A 17,995-nucleotide genomic window follows, 5' to 3' on the forward strand; every position below is an offset into this window, starting at 1 on the left:
AGGCCACTTTTACCCAGGAAGATCCGATTTTAAAGATTGCCCAATATCACTTCTCTGTGACATTTGCTAATAGAATACATTAGCACAATATATGTTTCCTTACAGGCAGTCAATAAAATTTTGCTGAGTGAATATTGAATGACTGAATGCATTTGGTTCACAGTTGACAAATTTTTGGTTTTTTATAAATGAAAACGTCTAGACCTTTAGTTCGTTCCTGGAGTGATTACTGATGGGTTTTCTTAACTCAGCTACTCTCAAAAAATCTTCTTTGTCAATTTTTGTGAGGAGTTTTTATTTTCTTTGGAAAGCATTTAATATTTGATATTTACCCAAGGTTTGTTTGTCCTAGCATAAAACTCATTTTATTGTTAATACTCATTTGGCACTGAGTTGAATAACAACTGTTTATCCTCTTCTATTACTAAGATCATATCAAATTTTGTTTCTTTTCTCAAAATACTGCATAGCCCAGCTCTTCAAAAGGCTCTGGAGTGTGGCTGTGAAAACCACAATTCTCCTTGTCATTTAATAAGATACCAGGAAAATATACAAAGCAAATGAAAAGACCTCTCTCTCTCTCTCTCTCCCTCTCTCTCTCTCTCTCAAGACTCTCTCTCTCTCTCTCTCTCTCTCACACACACACACACACACACACGGTCACAAATTTAATCAATTATATGTTGAATTATAAGAAAGTTTTAATTGCACAAAGATAGTACATAACATTTCAAATATAAAAAAAGACAATTGGTAATGCTATTGAAATACAAGGACTTTTTTTTCAAGGATAGAAAAAGTATACTTGGGATTCATAAGCCTTTCTCATTATAAGCATATGGAGTGATTTACTCAATTAGCTTTTATATATAGATAGGATTTTTTTTCTTTTTTGAAGAATTCCATTGTAGCTATAGGTGAGAAATGGATTGATGTAACAATGTATTGTGGTAATGTTGTAGCTTTCTTTTATTTTGCTTTTAGTGTTAGGATTGCTAAAGGCTTATTTAAAATACCCTACTGGTGTAAGGGGGATAAATGGTGATGGAAGGAAACTTGACTTGGAGAGTGGTAAACACACAATACAATATACAGATGATGTATATTAGAATTGTACACCTGAAACCTATATCATTTTATTAACCAATGTCACCCTCATAAATTCAATAAAAAAGTAAAAAAAAAAAAATACCCAACTGACATAATGTGCTTTCATATCATTTGTGTAGAAAGAGGACACTCATGGAATCATGATCCTTCCCCTGTCATTGTTTTGTTGCACATCACCTGGCCTCTTTCTACACGGGTTGCTTTGTTAAGAGGGAGGCCAAGGGAGTTCAAATTTTAGGCAGCAGGTGGCAGGGCTGCCATCCTGCCAACCTGGCTAATCGCCAGCAAACTTTACCTAGAATGGTTCTCCTAAAGGCAGGATGAGAAACACACTTGCCTTCCAGTGAAAGGTGCCCAGCCAAGTTTGCAAAAGAATAGAACAACCAATGCTGTGCTGGCTAGGTTCGGGTTCAGACAAGGGTGTCCCAAGCAGAGGGCCAAACCGTGATTTATGAAGCATCATGGTCAATGCCCAAGTCAGACTGGTCCTACAGAGACTGCCAAAGAAACCCTCTGGGCGCCAAGGTCCTACACAAAGCACTCAGGGTGGCAGGACCCCGCCGGTCCCTCTGCCTCTTTGGACAAGTGTTCAGGAGGGGATACCCAGCCATGAGGGCAGTGCCCTCCCATCCTGAAGTCAGCTATATGGAGCCTGCCAGGGCAAGGCAGCACCCAGGGAAATGTGAGAGGAGCACTTGCTTGGAGGAGCAGAGGGGTGGACCAGAGGGTGGAAGGCCTGCCTCCCACATCTTCCCTCCTCCCCTCAACCTTCAGTTGGCCTGGAGTGTAGGAGGAACTAGACCATGTTCAGTCCAATCAGAGAAATTGGTTAGGTGTCTCTTCAGATTCCAGAACACTTGGAAACGGTAATTCTGCCAAAAGAGGCTCCGTCAAAGATGATCTGGGTGACAGACTGCAGTTAAAAACGTCATCTACTGAACCTGAAAGAAGTAAAGCAGACATTATTGCCATCGCTGGAAAACAGAAGCAAACACACAGTGCCTTCAGGACTCTCACAACACACAAGGAACCATTTCAACACTGAAGAGAGGATCCTGGCTTCCTCAGAAATCTCAAAAGCGCAATAGAAATGGGTTACATTTTGTTTAGCAGTAGGACCTGGGTTGTCATTTGCTTTACCATGGGCCCGAGTAGCTTTGCAGTGAGTTGCATGAGCCTTTTCTCACTTGATGTCAAAAGGCCCAAAGTTGGGACAGCCTAGGACAAAGGTTGGGCCACTGGTGCATCTTGGCTCTGCCCTCTGCCATGATCATGACCTTGCTGGTCGGCCCTGAAGAACCCTTCCCCCTGGCTCTGGAGTGGAAGTGGCTCCAAGGATGGCTCAGAGTGAATTTTAAGGAAGCACCACCCAACGTCACATACCCCTGTTGTGCCCAGGATGGCAGTGGACACCCTGCACAACCTACATGACAGAGGGTGAGCAACAGTGAAACAGGAAAACCCTACCCGGGCTGCTATGGTAGTGGGTAAGGCTGGAGGGGTGTCACAAGAAGAACCAGGCATCTGGGACTGCCACAACCAGGCAAGCTCACCTTTCCCCAAAAAAGATCAGGGTAACACTCCCCAACACACACACACACACACACACACACACACACACACACACACACCACACACATACACACACACACGCACACACACACATGCACACGCACCTGCAAAGGAGCAGAGTACAGAGGCATCTTTGCAAGAAACACCGAGACAGAAAAAGCTAAAGCAACGTGGAGGGAGGGAGAAAAAGGGGGAGGAAGGAGGAAAAGAGGGGAGTGGGAGAGAGATGGGCAGAAGGAGAAGAGAGAGGGAGAGGGGGTTAGGGAAGGAGAGAGAGGAGGAGAGAAGGAGGAGGGAGAGACAGATACTGGGGGCGGGAGGGAAAACAGGGAATGAGGGGAGGAGGAAGCAGAAGGAGAGACAGAGAAACAGAGACAGATGGGCTACTTCCAAGATAAGAAATAGCTAGAGTAAGCATTTTTGCTAAAACATTGGAAGAAAGCAACTGTATTAAATACAATTAATGAAGACCTGTATTTCACATTCAAACTTTTTGAAAACTATAGGTTCATAGAGACTGGTGGAGTTAGTTTTTTTGTTTTGTTTTGTTTTTGGTTGTTTGTTGGAATTAGCAGCAAAAGTCCTGATTCAAGGAAGTTGCTTTACAGCCCAACTAGCACAGGACAAAGAGAACAGACTGAGAGGTGTGACCGGTGTCATCTGCTCAGCCACACCAGTCTGACGAGTCTCCTCAACTCCTAGGGAAGAGGCACCAGATATCAAAATCCAGAACGTACCACATATAATACGTCATTTGTTCACTGGGATCTCACAAACTCTGGAGAACCCTTCAAATTTTTTTAATCCTCACCCAAGGATATGTTTATTGATTTTAGAGAGGGAGGAGGGGAAGAGAGAGAAACATCGATATGAGAGAGAAACATCAACCAGTTGCCTCATGTATGTGGAACCTATAACCTCGGTATGTGCCTTGACTGGAATTGAACCCGAAACCTTTTGTTATATGGATGGACAATGCTCCAGTCAAATGAGCCAGGGCCAATTATTTTAATTGAAGTAAAATTGATAGCTACTGACCATGTAGACTCCTCCTCCAGCTGACACCTTTGTTCATATCTGTTGCTAGAATATGCACACCAGGAAAGCATCATTCTTTCATAATATTTAAATAAATGTTAACAATATTCAATGAGCATTAATATGTATTTAAATTAATAATATATTTTAAAATTATTTTCTGGGTGTGCTGCACAATATAACTACTATGTCAGAAAACTTTAAGGAGCCTAATACTATATTTCTTTTTGGTAGTAAACATGTCTCACTTCTTACTTTCTGAATAATGTGATATATTATATTTTCCCTTTATCTAGATGCCTTATCTTTTCCAGGTATTGACTCTCCACTCCCATTATACTATTCTACCCTTTTATTTAACTATGAGAATTTTAAACATACCTCTAGAAGTTACACTGAATTTTCGGTCAGAGAAACTGCTCCTTCGAATTAATGGTTCACTCATTTTTTCCAGAAATAATTTAATTGTCTCCTTCTTTTCTGGTCTTGTACTTGACAAATTCAGAACTTTTCCATTCACCTTTACAGTGGAATTGCTGAGCCCAAACCAATAGAAGAAATCAAATAATGCATCAGCTTTGAATTCATAGGCAAAGCTCAAATTTTCTCCATTAACCACCTCATTTCCTGGAGGGAAATAATTCTTTACTGCTTCTTGAAAATCAAACTGAAAGAGAGAGAAACATTTGATAAATTTCATGCATATAATGATAATTTTATATCCTAGAATTCTATGTTACTAACAACTGCCCAAATGTCCAAAATGTCACACCTCTTATTTTTCTTTCATTCTGGCAGATACTTTTAAACAGTTGCCTTAACTTTTAAAAAATTATTTCAGAGAGGAAGGGAGAGGGAGATAGAAACATCACTGATAAGAGAGAACCATTGATTGGCTGCCTCCTGCATGCCCCCTACTGGGGATCAAGCCAGCAACCTGGGCATGTGCCCTGACTGGGAATCAAACATTGACCTCCTGATTCAACCATTGCCTTAACTTTTTCAAAACAAACATATGTATTTGAATCATATTACATCTACAGACCTTGAAGTGCTTGGTCAAACTGACATTCATTATTACCCCATTTCCAATAAGTTGCTACAAACTCTGCTCATTTGATTGGTAGTGATTATGAAGCAATAGAAAACATCTATGTCTGGACTCAGCTAAGTCATAGCTGAGCTCTAGGGACTCAGCCCTATATGAAGTGCTCGAATCCCTCTCTATGTGGCGGCCGTCCTGGATTCAGACAGGCTAACACTCACCTGGAGCCGGTAGCTTTCTCCAATCACTGAGGAAATGACCATGTCCATCCCTTGCTCTATCTGTCTTCTTATCTTAGGGTGCCTTGTGTTCACAAGGAAGGCATATGTTCTTTCTAGAAATTTGGAAGCAGAATTCAAAACAAGAAGTGTGCATGTGTGACATAACATACTTCTTAGTGTTGGACAAAGCAGTGATTCCCAACTTACTTGCAGATTTTATTCATTTCTAGCCCCGCTCACTGCAAAACCTCACCAAATTTCTAGAAACATTCAGAGAATTTTGCAGACGAGAAGGAAGCAGACACCCCCCACCGTGCTGCACTTTGTCACTTCTGTCTGGGAAATCATCATTATCAGAAATGAGAACTGAGCCTCCACGGAAGCATGCAGCACAGCAAGCTGCAGTGAGAAACATGGGATGGCTAGTGTTCCTGTCACTGCCTTGCTGGATATTTAAACAGCGACCTGACTGTGCCAACACGCTGTCATTTGCAAAACAAAACATCAGCCAAGTCCAGGGAAGAAGGCTGCCCCATATCTCCCCCTCCCCCTAAACCCTTCTTCCCCAGGGACTTTCATTCTGCCAAAGGGCTGGTCTAGGGTGTTATGAATCAAGGCAATTTGAGATGGACTCTCTTCTGTGCCCTAACAATCCCCAGTGGGAAGAAGTCCCTCCCATTGCTTAAATTACACCATGTCTGTGTCCTAGTACAGTTGAGTGCTAGAGGCTAATTCCAGCAGGTCATAAATGCAAGAAGTTCATCAAAATGTTGGTGGACCTTGAGCCTTCAGCAAGGGCTGAATACATATTATTGCCTACTGGAATAGCCAAAAGAATTTCCCCAAACCTGAAGATCTGCATATATTATTGCCTGTTACCAGACAGCTGAGGGCATTTCAATCTACATGTTATTGCCTCCTGCTGGCCAAACATCTGAACAACCAAAGGCAGTTCCCCCAAAACTGACAATACCTACTGTATACTAAACCTTACCTTTGATATGTATATCTACCTTGCTATAGGGCAAAATGTGGGAATAAAAAGAGCCCTAGGTCCGGAGATAGAGGGAATTTACCTACTACAGCTAAGCTTCCTCTGGCTCCCCCATGGATTACAAATTTATATTATATTTCTAGTGTCTTTATTAATTTACATGCAGTGCCTTCTCCAGATTCCTGAACCCTTCCAGATGCTGGAGAAAACCCCCCCGCAGTTGAGGTTTTGTTATTGTTTTTGTCTTGCTTTTGTTGTTATTGTTATTATTTTTTGTTTTTGTAATCTCTTAAATCCAATTCTATCCCATTCTATATAATCTAAGCTAAAGGAAGATTGTCTACTCATTAAGAAATTTGAAATACTATTAACCAACAACGCCTTAACTTTTCAGCCCCCAGAATTACTGAAGTGCTTTTTCTAGGGAGACACATAACAGAGATTGCCGGCCTCTGTTTAAACGCCATGGGCCAGCCATTAGGTAATTCTGAGAACTCAACATTTTTCCTTGGCTTTCAGCACTAAAACTGTGGCTCACCAATAGCACATGTTACATCCTTGAGGAACACATTTTGAACTAATCTTTGCACTGACCTTATTCATCTTAATTTTTCTACCCCTGTCTTTCTCCTAAATTATTTTTGGGCATTTTAGATATATGCTCTTTGAGATCAGACATAACAAAACAAGTAAAACAAGCAAGCTATTTTATACCTTAAATTAACTGTTACACACAAAGCAAACCAGGACCTTGGTGCGTCCTCAGGGCCGGCATACTTCACTGCTTCCAGCACACTCCTACATTGATTGCATAGGTTGTGCACTGCACAATCTGAAGGAGACTATTCACAATCACAAACTTATTTGTGTATTTATTATGAAAAATTATGGGAAGAATTAGTAAATTGTCTTGAGCTAATGGGGGCTTTTTCTAATTTGAGCAAAAGTACAGTTTACGATATAGCAGCCGGGCTGGACATCCTGTTATCTTAATCACGATTTTCACAATTTAAACTTCACCGTCTTCCTTAAGCTTTTGTAGCATAGACTCTCTCTTCATATCATGGCTTTCCTTATGTGAACCAGCACTGGGTTTCTATACCTCCTTCCACAATAGTTATACAACTGTGTACCTTTTGTAGGCCACCCACAAGTACCTCCCTGTCCCACACCCTGCACTTTCATTAAAATGTTAGAATAGATAGATCTCTTATTCTTACGATTCCTTCTGAGAGATAGACCAGGAGGTGTACTTAATACATCTGTGATTTATATCCCTAGAGAACTTTCTGGATTCATGGCCATCATCAAGCCAAATAACATCAGGGCTCAGATGCTCTACAAGTGTTGCTAGTTACTGTGTTCTGGCCCTTCCTGCCAGAACATCCTGCCTTTGAATCAGGAAGTGAGCAGAAAACCTGAATGACTCTGGATTGAAATGAGCAGAGAATAGCTCCAGGAATCTGGATGAGACTGAATGTTTAAAGAAGTTTCTTTGGAACTTGTAGATCCTTTCTTGTTACCTTGGAATGACATTAAGAATGTTGTTTTGCAATAAATTTCAAAAATTCTATTTCTATCATTATGTCCATGATTTCCCCCATGATTTCCCCTCACTGGCAGGAGGAAGAAAGGGAAATTGAGATATTTTTCATTTTGGAATTTGTGTTAATATGGCTGTTAACAGCCAGTATGATTTCTTGGAAGAAACCATAAAGAGACATTTCTAAAACTGAAATTCAAATATCATAGCATGAGACATAAAAGCATCTACAGGTATGTATTTTCTTTATCTTAGTTTTGTCATCTATAAAATGGGGGTAGTACAAGTACCTCAAGTAGGATGACCATGCATCCTAATTTGCCGGAGTTAGTCCCAGCAGAATTATTAATAGTACCTCCTTTCATGTCCAAAAATGTTCCCGTTCAAATGAAAAGCCCTGTGGGGCTGTTGTGCCAACTGACGCTAGAGCAGGCCTGGAACACCTAAGTGTCTCATATGTGGCAGACAGTATTACATACCCTCATCTTCATCATTTCAGTCATTTTTGCAACCCCTGCAGCCTCAGAATGTAAAAACACTTCCTGCCTTGACAGAAAGTATGAAAGAAAACTCAGACAGATGGCTACTGCCCCAGGCTTATGCAGAGGTTTGATCTGCAGGCTCGTGCTGTGCTTCAGATGGCCTGAAACACCGGGCTTCTGGCTCCAACCTTGTCACAAGCCGACAACACCCTGCTTTCTCCCTACCCAATTTCTGACATCAGCATGCCACAGTCCACAGCCCCAAGGCAGAACCAAACCAAAGTTAGATACCAACCTTTTGAGATGTCTTTTCTGGTCTGTACATTAATAAAGAACAGCATCGGTTTGCTCAGTATAGTCTCCCTGTAGTCCTTATAATCACAGTAGTTGGTCAGTTCCACATACCTATGAAAAAAGCAGAGATAACTGCAAATGTAATATACCTGCCCATCTAAGTTGGGAAAGGGATGTCTGGACAGGTGCCTGCCACATCCCTAGTCCCTTTGAGAGAAGTCCCCTAAAATGTGTCATTGCAGAGGCAACCATGTTTTATAACACATAGATAAAGCTCCCTCTCTCACCTGGTCGGTCAGCTGAGATAAACTTGCAACCCAGTTTGTCAGGGTGGCCTGACACCAACGCTTGGCTCTCAGATCATGACCAGAAACATCTACATTCAGGGCTATAAGAGTTCATTTGAAGCTCTCAGAGCTCTATGTCTGTCTGGATTGAAAACAAATTACACTCAATGAGTGGAATTAGCGGTCTTCCCCAAGGCAGACATCTCGTATGACTAGTGGGTCTACAATTTTCCCTTCCTTCTCTATCATCCAGTATGTCAGCTTTCTCTCCCACTCTACATATTTTCCAAGCTGTCTTTCTAGGTCTCTACCCTAGAAAAAGGCAGATCCAAGTGTAAATTAACTTCCTTCAAGAAGATGGCTAATTTTCTAATCAAACCCAAGCTCAGGTGCCATGTGGACCTAGGCCATCTGAATGGCATCCAGTCGAGCAGGCTGGAGGATGCACTGCCACAGTCCCTCTTCATCATGGAGCTGGTTCCACTGATGGCCCAGCTGCAGGGACACGTGCACCGGTGGACAGCCAGCCTGGCAACAGTGTGAGCTGCTTTTGCAACACGGCAGTAGCATGTCTGCTTTCGACACTAGTCAAAGGCAGAGACAACTCGAGAGTTTATTTCCAGCTTGTCCTTCAGTGTCTGACCTGAAAATCACAGCCCTGGAGAGCTCCAGGCAGGGAGCTCCCTTCACCCATATCCCACAACGCACTTAGAGGACCCTAGCCTAGGCATGGGTCAAGAGCATGTGGGAGAATATCTACCCCTGAGTCAGAAAAAACACAGCTTCCGCTGTCTGTTTCACAGCTTGGTTTCTTAGAAATATATCACTATCTTTTTTTCTGGGCTTGTCAGACCTGATTTTGAGAGCATTTAAACCTGACCCCTGAGGGAGCCTCTATAAGGGAGGAAAGGGGTGCAGGGGTGTTTGTGAGGAGGGCAGGAGTAGGGAAGACGAGGGTGGGAATGGAGAAGGGGTGGGGGACCTGGGGAGTAATAAGGGGATGGAATGGGTATGATAATGCAGTATTCATTGTTGCTTTTACCCTGGCCCCAAAATGCTTTTTTCTAGGCTGAAATTTTTTACACCTGCCTCCAATCCAAAGATTGAAAGGCAGAACAATGTGATTTGAAATGAAAAGATCCAATTCATGCCCTAACTGACTGACTGCATGAACTCAGTCCCACAGCCACAACCCACTGTGACCTTAAGTGAGTTACTTAACTGGCCTGACCCTGTGCTTTCATCTGTAAAGGGATACAACAGTATTACCTTCTGTTTGTCAATTCAATGCAGTGCAAGTAGTGTTGAGATATGTACTATACTTGGGTCCATAGTAGATGCTCAACAAAATGATTAGTATCTGTAATCCTGGCCAACTCTGCTGGCCACAGGGTGAGTGAAGTTCTGTAAGCTTCTGACACCCAACTAGGGCTGGATTCCTTTGAGTTTCCAGAAAAGGAGGACAATCTGAGCATCTGGGGGGAAAATGAGCAAGAGTTTCTCCTTCATTGCTCCAATTTCTGTCCTCAGCTTTTCTGTTTGGAAGGCTAAAGAGAACAGCTTAATGAAGGCAATATTTGAAAGGTGGGATCAGAAAAAAACACTATTTTTGCTTCTAGTGAATCAGGCCTGGCTGAAAGATTGCCCACCTTCTAAGACCCCTCCCTTTTTCTGAAGTCCCTTCAGGTTTCACATCATCTGTAGCATGATCTGAAAAGCTGCTCCAAAGTTCCCTTGGCTCTGACGATTTACTGCTCAAAGATGAATGAAAATTCAAACCTTTAGCTTCCATTTGAGTGTGTGTGTGTTCATTAAAAAAATATGGAGCCCTGCCCTAACCGGTTTGGCTCAGTGGATAGAGCGTCGGCCTGCGGACTGAAAGGTCCCAGGTTCGATTCCGGTCAAGGGCACGTACCTTGATTGCGGGCATATCCCCAGTGGGGGGGGGGTGGGTGCAGGAGGCAGCTGATCGATGTTTCTCTCTCATCAATGTTTCTAACTCTCTATCCCTCTCCCTTCCTCTCTGTAAAAAAATCAATAAAAAAAAAATATATGGAGCCCTAACTGGTTTGGCTCAGTAGATAGAGCACTGGCCTGTGGACTAAAGAGTCCCAGGTTTGATTCTGGTCAAGGGCACATGCCTGGGTTGCGGGCTTGATTCCCAGTAGGGGGCGTGCAGGAGGCAGCTATCAATGATTCTCTCTCATCACTGATGTTTCTATCTCTCTCCCTTCCTCTCTGATATATATATACTAGAGGCCCGTTGCACGATATTCATGCAAGAATAGGCCTTCCTTCCCCTGGCTTTGCTCCCGGCCACACGGGAGCCTGCAAGTCCTCGCTCACAGCTGGAGCACTGCTCCTGTAGCTCCCTCCACCACTCCCCGTCCCCCTCATAGCAGGCAACCCACCCCTCCCGGATGCTCGTGCCTGCATATGCAAAGTAACCTGCCATCTTTGTTGGGTTAATTTGCATACTCATTCCTGATTGGCTGTGGGCATAGCGGAGGTATGGTCAATTTACATGTTTGTCTATTATTAGGTAAGATATATATATATATATATATATATATATATATATATCTATATATATATGTGTATGTGTATGTATATGTATATGCATATGTATATATATATGGAGAGAGGGGCAGAGAAAAAGAGAAACACATGTCAGAACAGTTCTTGTGTAGAAAGCCCAGAAATTGCTTAAGAGTTCATAATCCTTTAATGTTACACTAGCAAAAGCTTACAGGAACCTTCTGCCCTACGGAGTATGCAGGATGGCCTTCCTGTGGTTCTAGTGTTAACATGATAGCTTTCTACAGAACCTAACCAAAATTCTCTTTCACTTCCTCCCAGTCTTCTTCTGTCCCTACTGTAGTAAAATTAAGCAAAAAATTTTAGATTTATCACTATGTTGTCTTTGCCACAAATCGAGGATACACATGGTCATTCATTCATTCATCAACTATTGATACACCGTGCAGCGAAACACTGTGATAGTGCACAGAACGATTCATTCATTCATTCATTCATTCATTCATTCATATATGCAATAAACATTTGCACCAATGATGTGCTGGGCACTGGGGACACATGAGAAATGGTCCTGCTTTCAAGGAGCATATAGTCCACTGAGGAGACAGATAAGATGATGCACCATTTCAATATGAAACAATAACTGTCTAAGACCTTGCTGCTTAAAGTGTGGCCCTTGAACCAGCAGCACTGGCATCATGTGGGAGCATGTGAAACTGCAGATTCCCAGGCCCCTCTCCAGGTTTATTCAATCAGAACGTACATCCACACAGTCTCCAGGAGACCAGCATGCTTACTTAAAGTCTGGGAAACACTGGTCTAAGACATGGTCCCTCCCACTCAGAGGTTTACAGACTAATCGTTCAAACACACAAATACTGAAGGAATGCTCATTTCTCAACATTCAGTGTCCACTCTCTCCACAGGGTTATGTCCCAATTACTTAAATAAGAGCAAAGTGGGAGAGTCCTGGGGTCAGAACCATTTACTGAGCTGAGACACACACTAGAAAAGTTATCCTTCTGTTGGGCCCAGCATTCCGTGGATGGGTGAGCAAAGCAGGAGGAAGATGGGGATCCCAGGAGGAGTCATGGCTTAGCCAGGCCTTGGGGACAATGGGGTGGCTTCCTCCATGCCTCTAGGTAAGCATGTGGCAAGCATCAGGTGAGCTGAAAGCAAGAAGTAAACCAGAGTGTGTCTGAAAGCCCAGAACAAGGCTCCTGAGGAAGGAAGGCAGGAGAGAAGGCAGCAAAGGCTTGAGGCTTTTCAATCATCTGATTTGGAATTGATTTCTGTCTCTGTGACTTTTAACTTTGACAAGATCCATATCCTCACCTGTAAAATCTAGCTGACAAAAGGAAATTCGTGCCCTAGCTTGTTTGGTTCAGTGGATAGAGCGTCGGCCTGAGGACTGAGGGTCCCAGGTTCGATTTCGGCCAAGGGCACATGCCTGGGTTGCAGGCTCGATCCCCAGTGGGGGAGTATGCAGGAGGCAGCCGATCAATGATTCTCTCTCATCATTGATGTTTCTATCTCTCTATCCCTCTCCCTCTCTAAAATCAATAAAAATATATTTTTTAAAAAAGGAAATCCTTGAAGTGGCTAAAAGATTAAATAATGTGTGTGAAGCACTTGGCGTTGGGGGCTGCTTAATAATAATATAAAAGCTAATGTTTGTCAAGTAATCAATATGTGCTGATAGTTATTTTAAGTACTTTATGAATTTTCACTCTGAACAGCAACCCTGTAAGAGTGAGGAATTATCATTCTTATTTTACAGCTGAGGAAACTGAGTCATGGAGATGAAGTAGCTTTCCCAAGTCACTGAGGCAGTGAGTACAGAACCCGGATGCCGACCAAGGCCATCTGGTGCTGGCTCTCCTGCCCATCACACGCACTTGAGACTGTACTCATAGAAACCACAGCTCAGCCCACAATGAAAATTACTTCGTCAGGATCACTCGGTGCCCTGTGAAGGGGCTGCTGAACTGGGCAAATACCAAAGCCAAGACTCAGACATGGGAACCAAAGCTGAAGACCAGCCAAGAGGGCAGGATGGGCGCCCGCTGAGTTCAGCCGCAACAAGAGTAACCATGCTGCCCTCTGTGTGTGGAGCTGTCACTGCTTCCACACGTCCTGGCCTCCGTCAAGGTCACTTCTGAGAGGTGGGCCTGGGCAGGCAGAGGGAGCCCAAGCACTGCCACGGTGGGGTGGGGGTGAGGCTTCCCCAGTACAAACCTGACTATGTTCCAGCTCTGCCGTAGGGTCCTCACTTGAACTCCGTGAGTCTCCTCTTCCAACCCCTCACCCTCTGCCTCTGGTGGCTGCCCTCCAGGTGAGTGTGACTGTCACCATCTAACAGCCGGTTGAACACAGGCAGGAGCAGGTCACCTCTGCTTTTACTGCTTCTTTACAACCACTGGACTTACTTTTGCTTTTAGGTTGATTATACAAGATGAGTACTGGCTGATGTAATTTCAGTTATTTTTTTGTAGATTCAGGAAACTTACGAGAAAGCTGCTATCTACAGAAATGCAGGAAGATTTCGGGTCGGGGCGGTGTGCCGAACACACGGGCTCATAGTTAGACAAGGCTGCATAGGAGCCTTGACTGCATGCTTCCCAGGATCCTATTTAGGTGCAGAACTTGACCCTCCCAATCCTAATTTCTCAACTGCACAAAGGGGACACAACAGTGCCAACTTCATAAACTTCTGTGAAATAACAGCTGTGAAACATTGTGCCCCATTCCTGGTGCTCAAGCAAACATTAGTGACCCCTGTTATTATTGTCGGGCTTATTTTATTACCCAAGCAGCCTCTCTCATTCTAGGGAAACACTGAAAAGCAGGGATTATAGCTCCTCTTTGCCCAGCGTTTGCCATTACACTTTACTCGGAGGCTGCATTACAGGAAAAAAGGTGTGTGTATGATAGTTAATGATGATTTATACCTTGTATCTTGAGCAGGTTTTGTTTGTAGTACAACAGAAATCCAGAGCTTGACGGAAAAAAATAATAGTAAAGATCTTGCCATAAATCCCACAAAGTAGGACAAATATTTTTAAAGCAGGTCCTCAGAAGCTTTAAAGCCCTGAGAGCCATCAAGAAACCTTCCCATCACCCTAGGTTGCCTTGGGCTTATGTAGCAGGTATGTATGTCGAAAAGTGTTAAAGTATCAGAAAACAAACCACAGTAAGTTGAGCGAGTGAACCATAGGAATGTCAGGGTCAGGAGCTCTGAACCTTTCGGTTTCCTCAGGAAAGGACCTAGTGAAAGCCACAGTACACACTTCTGAGGCCCCGGAAAAAAAATCCTGCTTACACTGTGGGCTTATCCCAAACCAACAACATTTGTGCAATGGAAAAAAATAATTAGCAGAGCAAGGATTCCTAACCTGAATTCAACTATCTCATAAGCTACCCAAATGGTCAGCAACATTGGATGTGTCTCTATGTTTCTGGGGAGAAGGTCTACATGTGATTGATTCCCCCAAGTCTACAGTCCAAAGTGATTAAGAATGATTGCTTTGCTTTCTCGTGTCTCCTCCTTCCCCCCCCCCCCACACACCTTCTCGGCTGCTCTTGGGTGGGGGTCATCATACCTATGGCAGGAATATGGTGACTGCAAAGATGAAAAAGTCACCGGTGAAAGAGCACCATCAACAAGTCATGGAAAGTGGGAAGTGTGTGTGGGGGTACAGCCAACTCTGAAGATGACAGACCAGGCAAAGAGAAACTGGCCATCCTCTCCAACTGCCCAACCTTGGCGAAGTCCCACATAGAGTGCTACTCCTGTTAGCCAAGAGTGATGTTCACCGCCCCCCTGGAAATAATACTGACCTGGGCACAGCGGCTAGGAACACTCAAGTACACACACTGGCTGGTACCCAGGCGATGTGTGACCTTTAGCAGTCTGCCAGAACTGACTGGTAAAAAGCAAATCGTGCAAATGTGACTTCAGTAAAACTGGCCAAAACTTACTGAAGCAAGAAGTGAGAAAGAAAGGAGGGGAAGGAGGGAGGGAGGGAATAAATCACTGCTTTGGAGCAATATTTTGAGAGAGGAAGTTGTATGACAACTGGGTAAATTTGGCCAAGCTGAGGAGCAGCAACTTTGGAAGTCTGAATTCTGACTACGCATCCACCTCGTGATCCATGAGGGCAAACCTCCCACTGCGGCCTACAACTCAGTCTTCCCTCTCTTTCTGGAAGGCTCTCTCCATTCACACTAGTTTCCTTCCCAGTCATCCTTCAGGACACCACACCCAGTTACAAAAGCCTACTTTCCCTGCCATAGGATGTTCCTGAGAGGAAGCAGATGGTTCCTTCCAGTATCTGAATTATTTTCAGGTCCTCCTTGCTCTTTCCCACCGTCCAAAACCCTCACACAATTGCTTAGATGACAAAAATCTTGTATTTCTGACTGGTTTGCACCCTGGTCTGTGTTGCCTGGTCATTATTTATTCTGGACTCTAAACTGCCAGGGTCCCACTGCTGTTTTATATTCTTTTATGTAGGAGATGTTTGAAGCAAGCGTTTAATAACCAGACTACAAAATCATTTAAAAATTTGCAGCACCGTTTGCTAAGACTGGGAGAGCTGCCTCTGTCAGAAGCCTAACCTATATCTTCAACTAATTCTGGGCATTTTTATTTTTCATATCGTTCTCAAATGCAATGCTTAACTTCTTTTTAAATCTCTGCAAATCTGATTTCTAATTCAGTTCCTCCCAGGCCCCTGCTTATGGGTTGGAATTTTCTCTTCACTAAGAAAGGGAGAAATTCTTGCTGAGGAGTGGTTTTTCAGGCATTCGAAGCCCTCCTCTCTGTGTGGAAAAGCAAGGTTTTCCCAGCAGCTTGAAGAAGGCATTTTAAATGTCTCTTCTTGCTTGCCTCTTCTTGGCTGCATCTCACCCACGGGGTGGCACAGTGCTGCTGTCTTTCTCGGTAGCAAAGGCTTTGTCATAGCTGGCGGGCTTACTCATCTATGAACCAAGCTCTAGACTGCTCTTGCATGATTACAGGCAGTCAATTCTCAGAAAAATATGACACATGCACACTTGCACACAGCACTTACGTTTGCCCACAGAGCATCCTGGGTTAGACTTTATGGGACTTTGTTCTCTTCTCGGCTGTGGTTTGTTTATTTATTAATTCACTTGAAACACTAAAAGATGGGACACTTTTAACTTTTATGCGACTCTCCACTGGGCTTTCTCACCGGATAAAGCTCGTAGTGCACAAAATTGAGCGTTCTCTCCCCGCTCCCACCAATCTAACGTCAGGATGTGAGTCTCTCCTCTGAAACATCCCCGAAGGGTGTGCCCAGTTTGAGCTCATCTGACCCCGTTAAGGAGCCAGAAAGGGAAAATCACTGGCCAGCTGGGTGCTCCCCCGGGCGGCTTCCAGCGCAGCTGCAAAAGTCTGGGCGCGGGCAGAATAGCCCGGGCGGGAGAGCTGGAGGCCCCGGCGACGGCACCAAGAAGCGGAGGACAGCGGGACTCCCGGGGACCCCGAGGCGGGGGGCGGAGCGGGGGGAGGCGCACCCACCTCTTGATGTAGCGGCCGAGGCGGCAGAGCTGCCCGTCCATGCGCACGAGACCGTCGGCGAAGACGTTGAAGCCCCCGCTGGTGGCAGCCGGCTCCCCGGACCCGGGCACCGCGAGCTGGTCCCCGCGCAGCTGGAGGGCGCCGGGCAGCAGGCGCAGCAGCTGGGCCACGGGCAGCAGCGCCAGCTCGCAGTCGCACGTCCACAAGCTGCGCAGCTCCCCCGACGAGATGGATGTCAGGCTGGGCCTGGCCGGGGGCGCACACGTCGCCGCCGCCGCCATCCCGCCGCCCCGGAGGTCCCAGTCCGCCCGCTCCGGTGCCGCCCGCCCGCCCGCCCGTCAGGAGCGCTGCAGCCCGGAGCGGAGAGGAGAAGGCGCCGGCGCCGCGCGGCCTTTTTATCCACCCGGCGCCGCCCGCCCCGCCCGGCCAGCCGCGGGCGCGACCCCGGCCTCCGGCCCCGGGGCGCTCCGCTCAGCTCGGCGCGCTCCCGCCCCGCCGCCGGCCCGCAGCCAACGCTTACTCACCCGCCTCCCGGGCGCCGGCCCCGGGCCCGCAACTCCTCACCGGGGGCGGGGAGGACCCCGGCGGCGGGGTGGGGACCGGGGCCCTGGAGCCGGGTCCGCCGCTGGTGGGCGGGGAGGGCCAGCACCCACCCAGGCCCAGGACACCGCACCCGAGCGTGCAAGTGGAGGAGGCGCACCCTTCGCCTGCTCCCCGACCTGTTTCCTCACACGGATCGTTACCCTGCATCCCGCTCCTGGTACAGAGTCCACAGATCGTCACGTCCCTTTTTCATGAAGCCTCTGTGAACCCCCTGTGCGTTTCGTCCCATAGCTTCTCTGCGCGGGACCACTGGCCGCAGGTGCCGGCCCAGTAGTGGGGATGGAGGGGACCAGCAGGCCTCCCACCTGACAGCCCCCGCAAGTCCCCAAAAAGTTTTTTTTTTTTTTTCAGTCAGTCTATAGAAAGTTGAGTGCTCATTCTGCAGACACACCGAAGGGCTTGATCTCCTGGGGTATGAAAGGACTATTTGGTTTCATTACAACTGCTAGTATTTCCGAAACATCTACTAGGAGCCAGATAACCAACTAAATTCTGAGAAGACTGGAAAATAAACACAAGTCCTGACCTTGCCCAACTTACAATCCAGTGGGGGGACAAGCATTCCAGCCACCACAACGCACTGAATGGAAAGCATTGCTGGGGAGGTCTCTGGTTTTATGGGAGGAGAATCCCACCCAGTTCTGAGGAGCTGAGCAGCAGATTCCCCAAGTCCTATAATTTAGAGCTCTAAGCTAGATCCTAAAAGTTGAGTACAACTTA

At 45.5% G+C, this 17,995-nt stretch overlaps 1 protein-coding gene across 1 annotated transcript; it reads right to left on the reverse strand.

Moving 5' to 3' along the window:
* Positions 1-683: 683 nt before the first annotated feature.
* On the reverse strand, positions 684-17,061 carry MEDAG (mesenteric estrogen dependent adipogenesis). Its single transcript, XM_008159460.3, has 5 exons — positions 16,673-17,061; positions 8,301-8,410; positions 4,987-5,099; positions 4,102-4,387; positions 684-2,051 (listed from the first exon to the last, which is right to left on the reverse strand). Exons 1-5 carry the CDS (start codon positions 16,951-16,953, stop codon positions 1,927-1,929), a joined length of 915 nt encoding a protein of 304 aa, XP_008157682.1. The 5' UTR covers positions 16,954-17,061; the 3' UTR covers positions 684-1,926.
* Between the last annotated feature and the right edge of the window lie 934 nt (positions 17,062-17,995).

Source organism: Eptesicus fuscus, chromosome 7, assembly GCF_027574615.1.
Source record: "Eptesicus fuscus isolate TK198812 chromosome 7, DD_ASM_mEF_20220401, whole genome shotgun sequence".
In the NCBI taxonomy this organism is placed as follows: Eukaryota; Metazoa; Chordata; class Mammalia; order Chiroptera; family Vespertilionidae; genus Eptesicus; species Eptesicus fuscus.

Bases quoted from the DNA above. Each gene is read 5' to 3' on its own strand.
- MEDAG (XM_008159460.3), bottom strand. From the start codon at position 16,953: ATGGCGGCGGCGGCGACGTGTGCGCCCCCGGCCAGGCCCAGCCTGACA. The intron at 8,411-16,672 runs GTGGGTGCGCCT...CTTTTTTCATAG, and splicing joins CTCGGCCGCTACATCAAGAG to GTATGTGGAACTGACCAACT. The intron at 5,100-8,300 runs GTTGGTATCTAA...CCAAATTTCTAG, and splicing joins CAGAAAAGACATCTCAAAAG to AAAGAACATATGCCTTCCTT.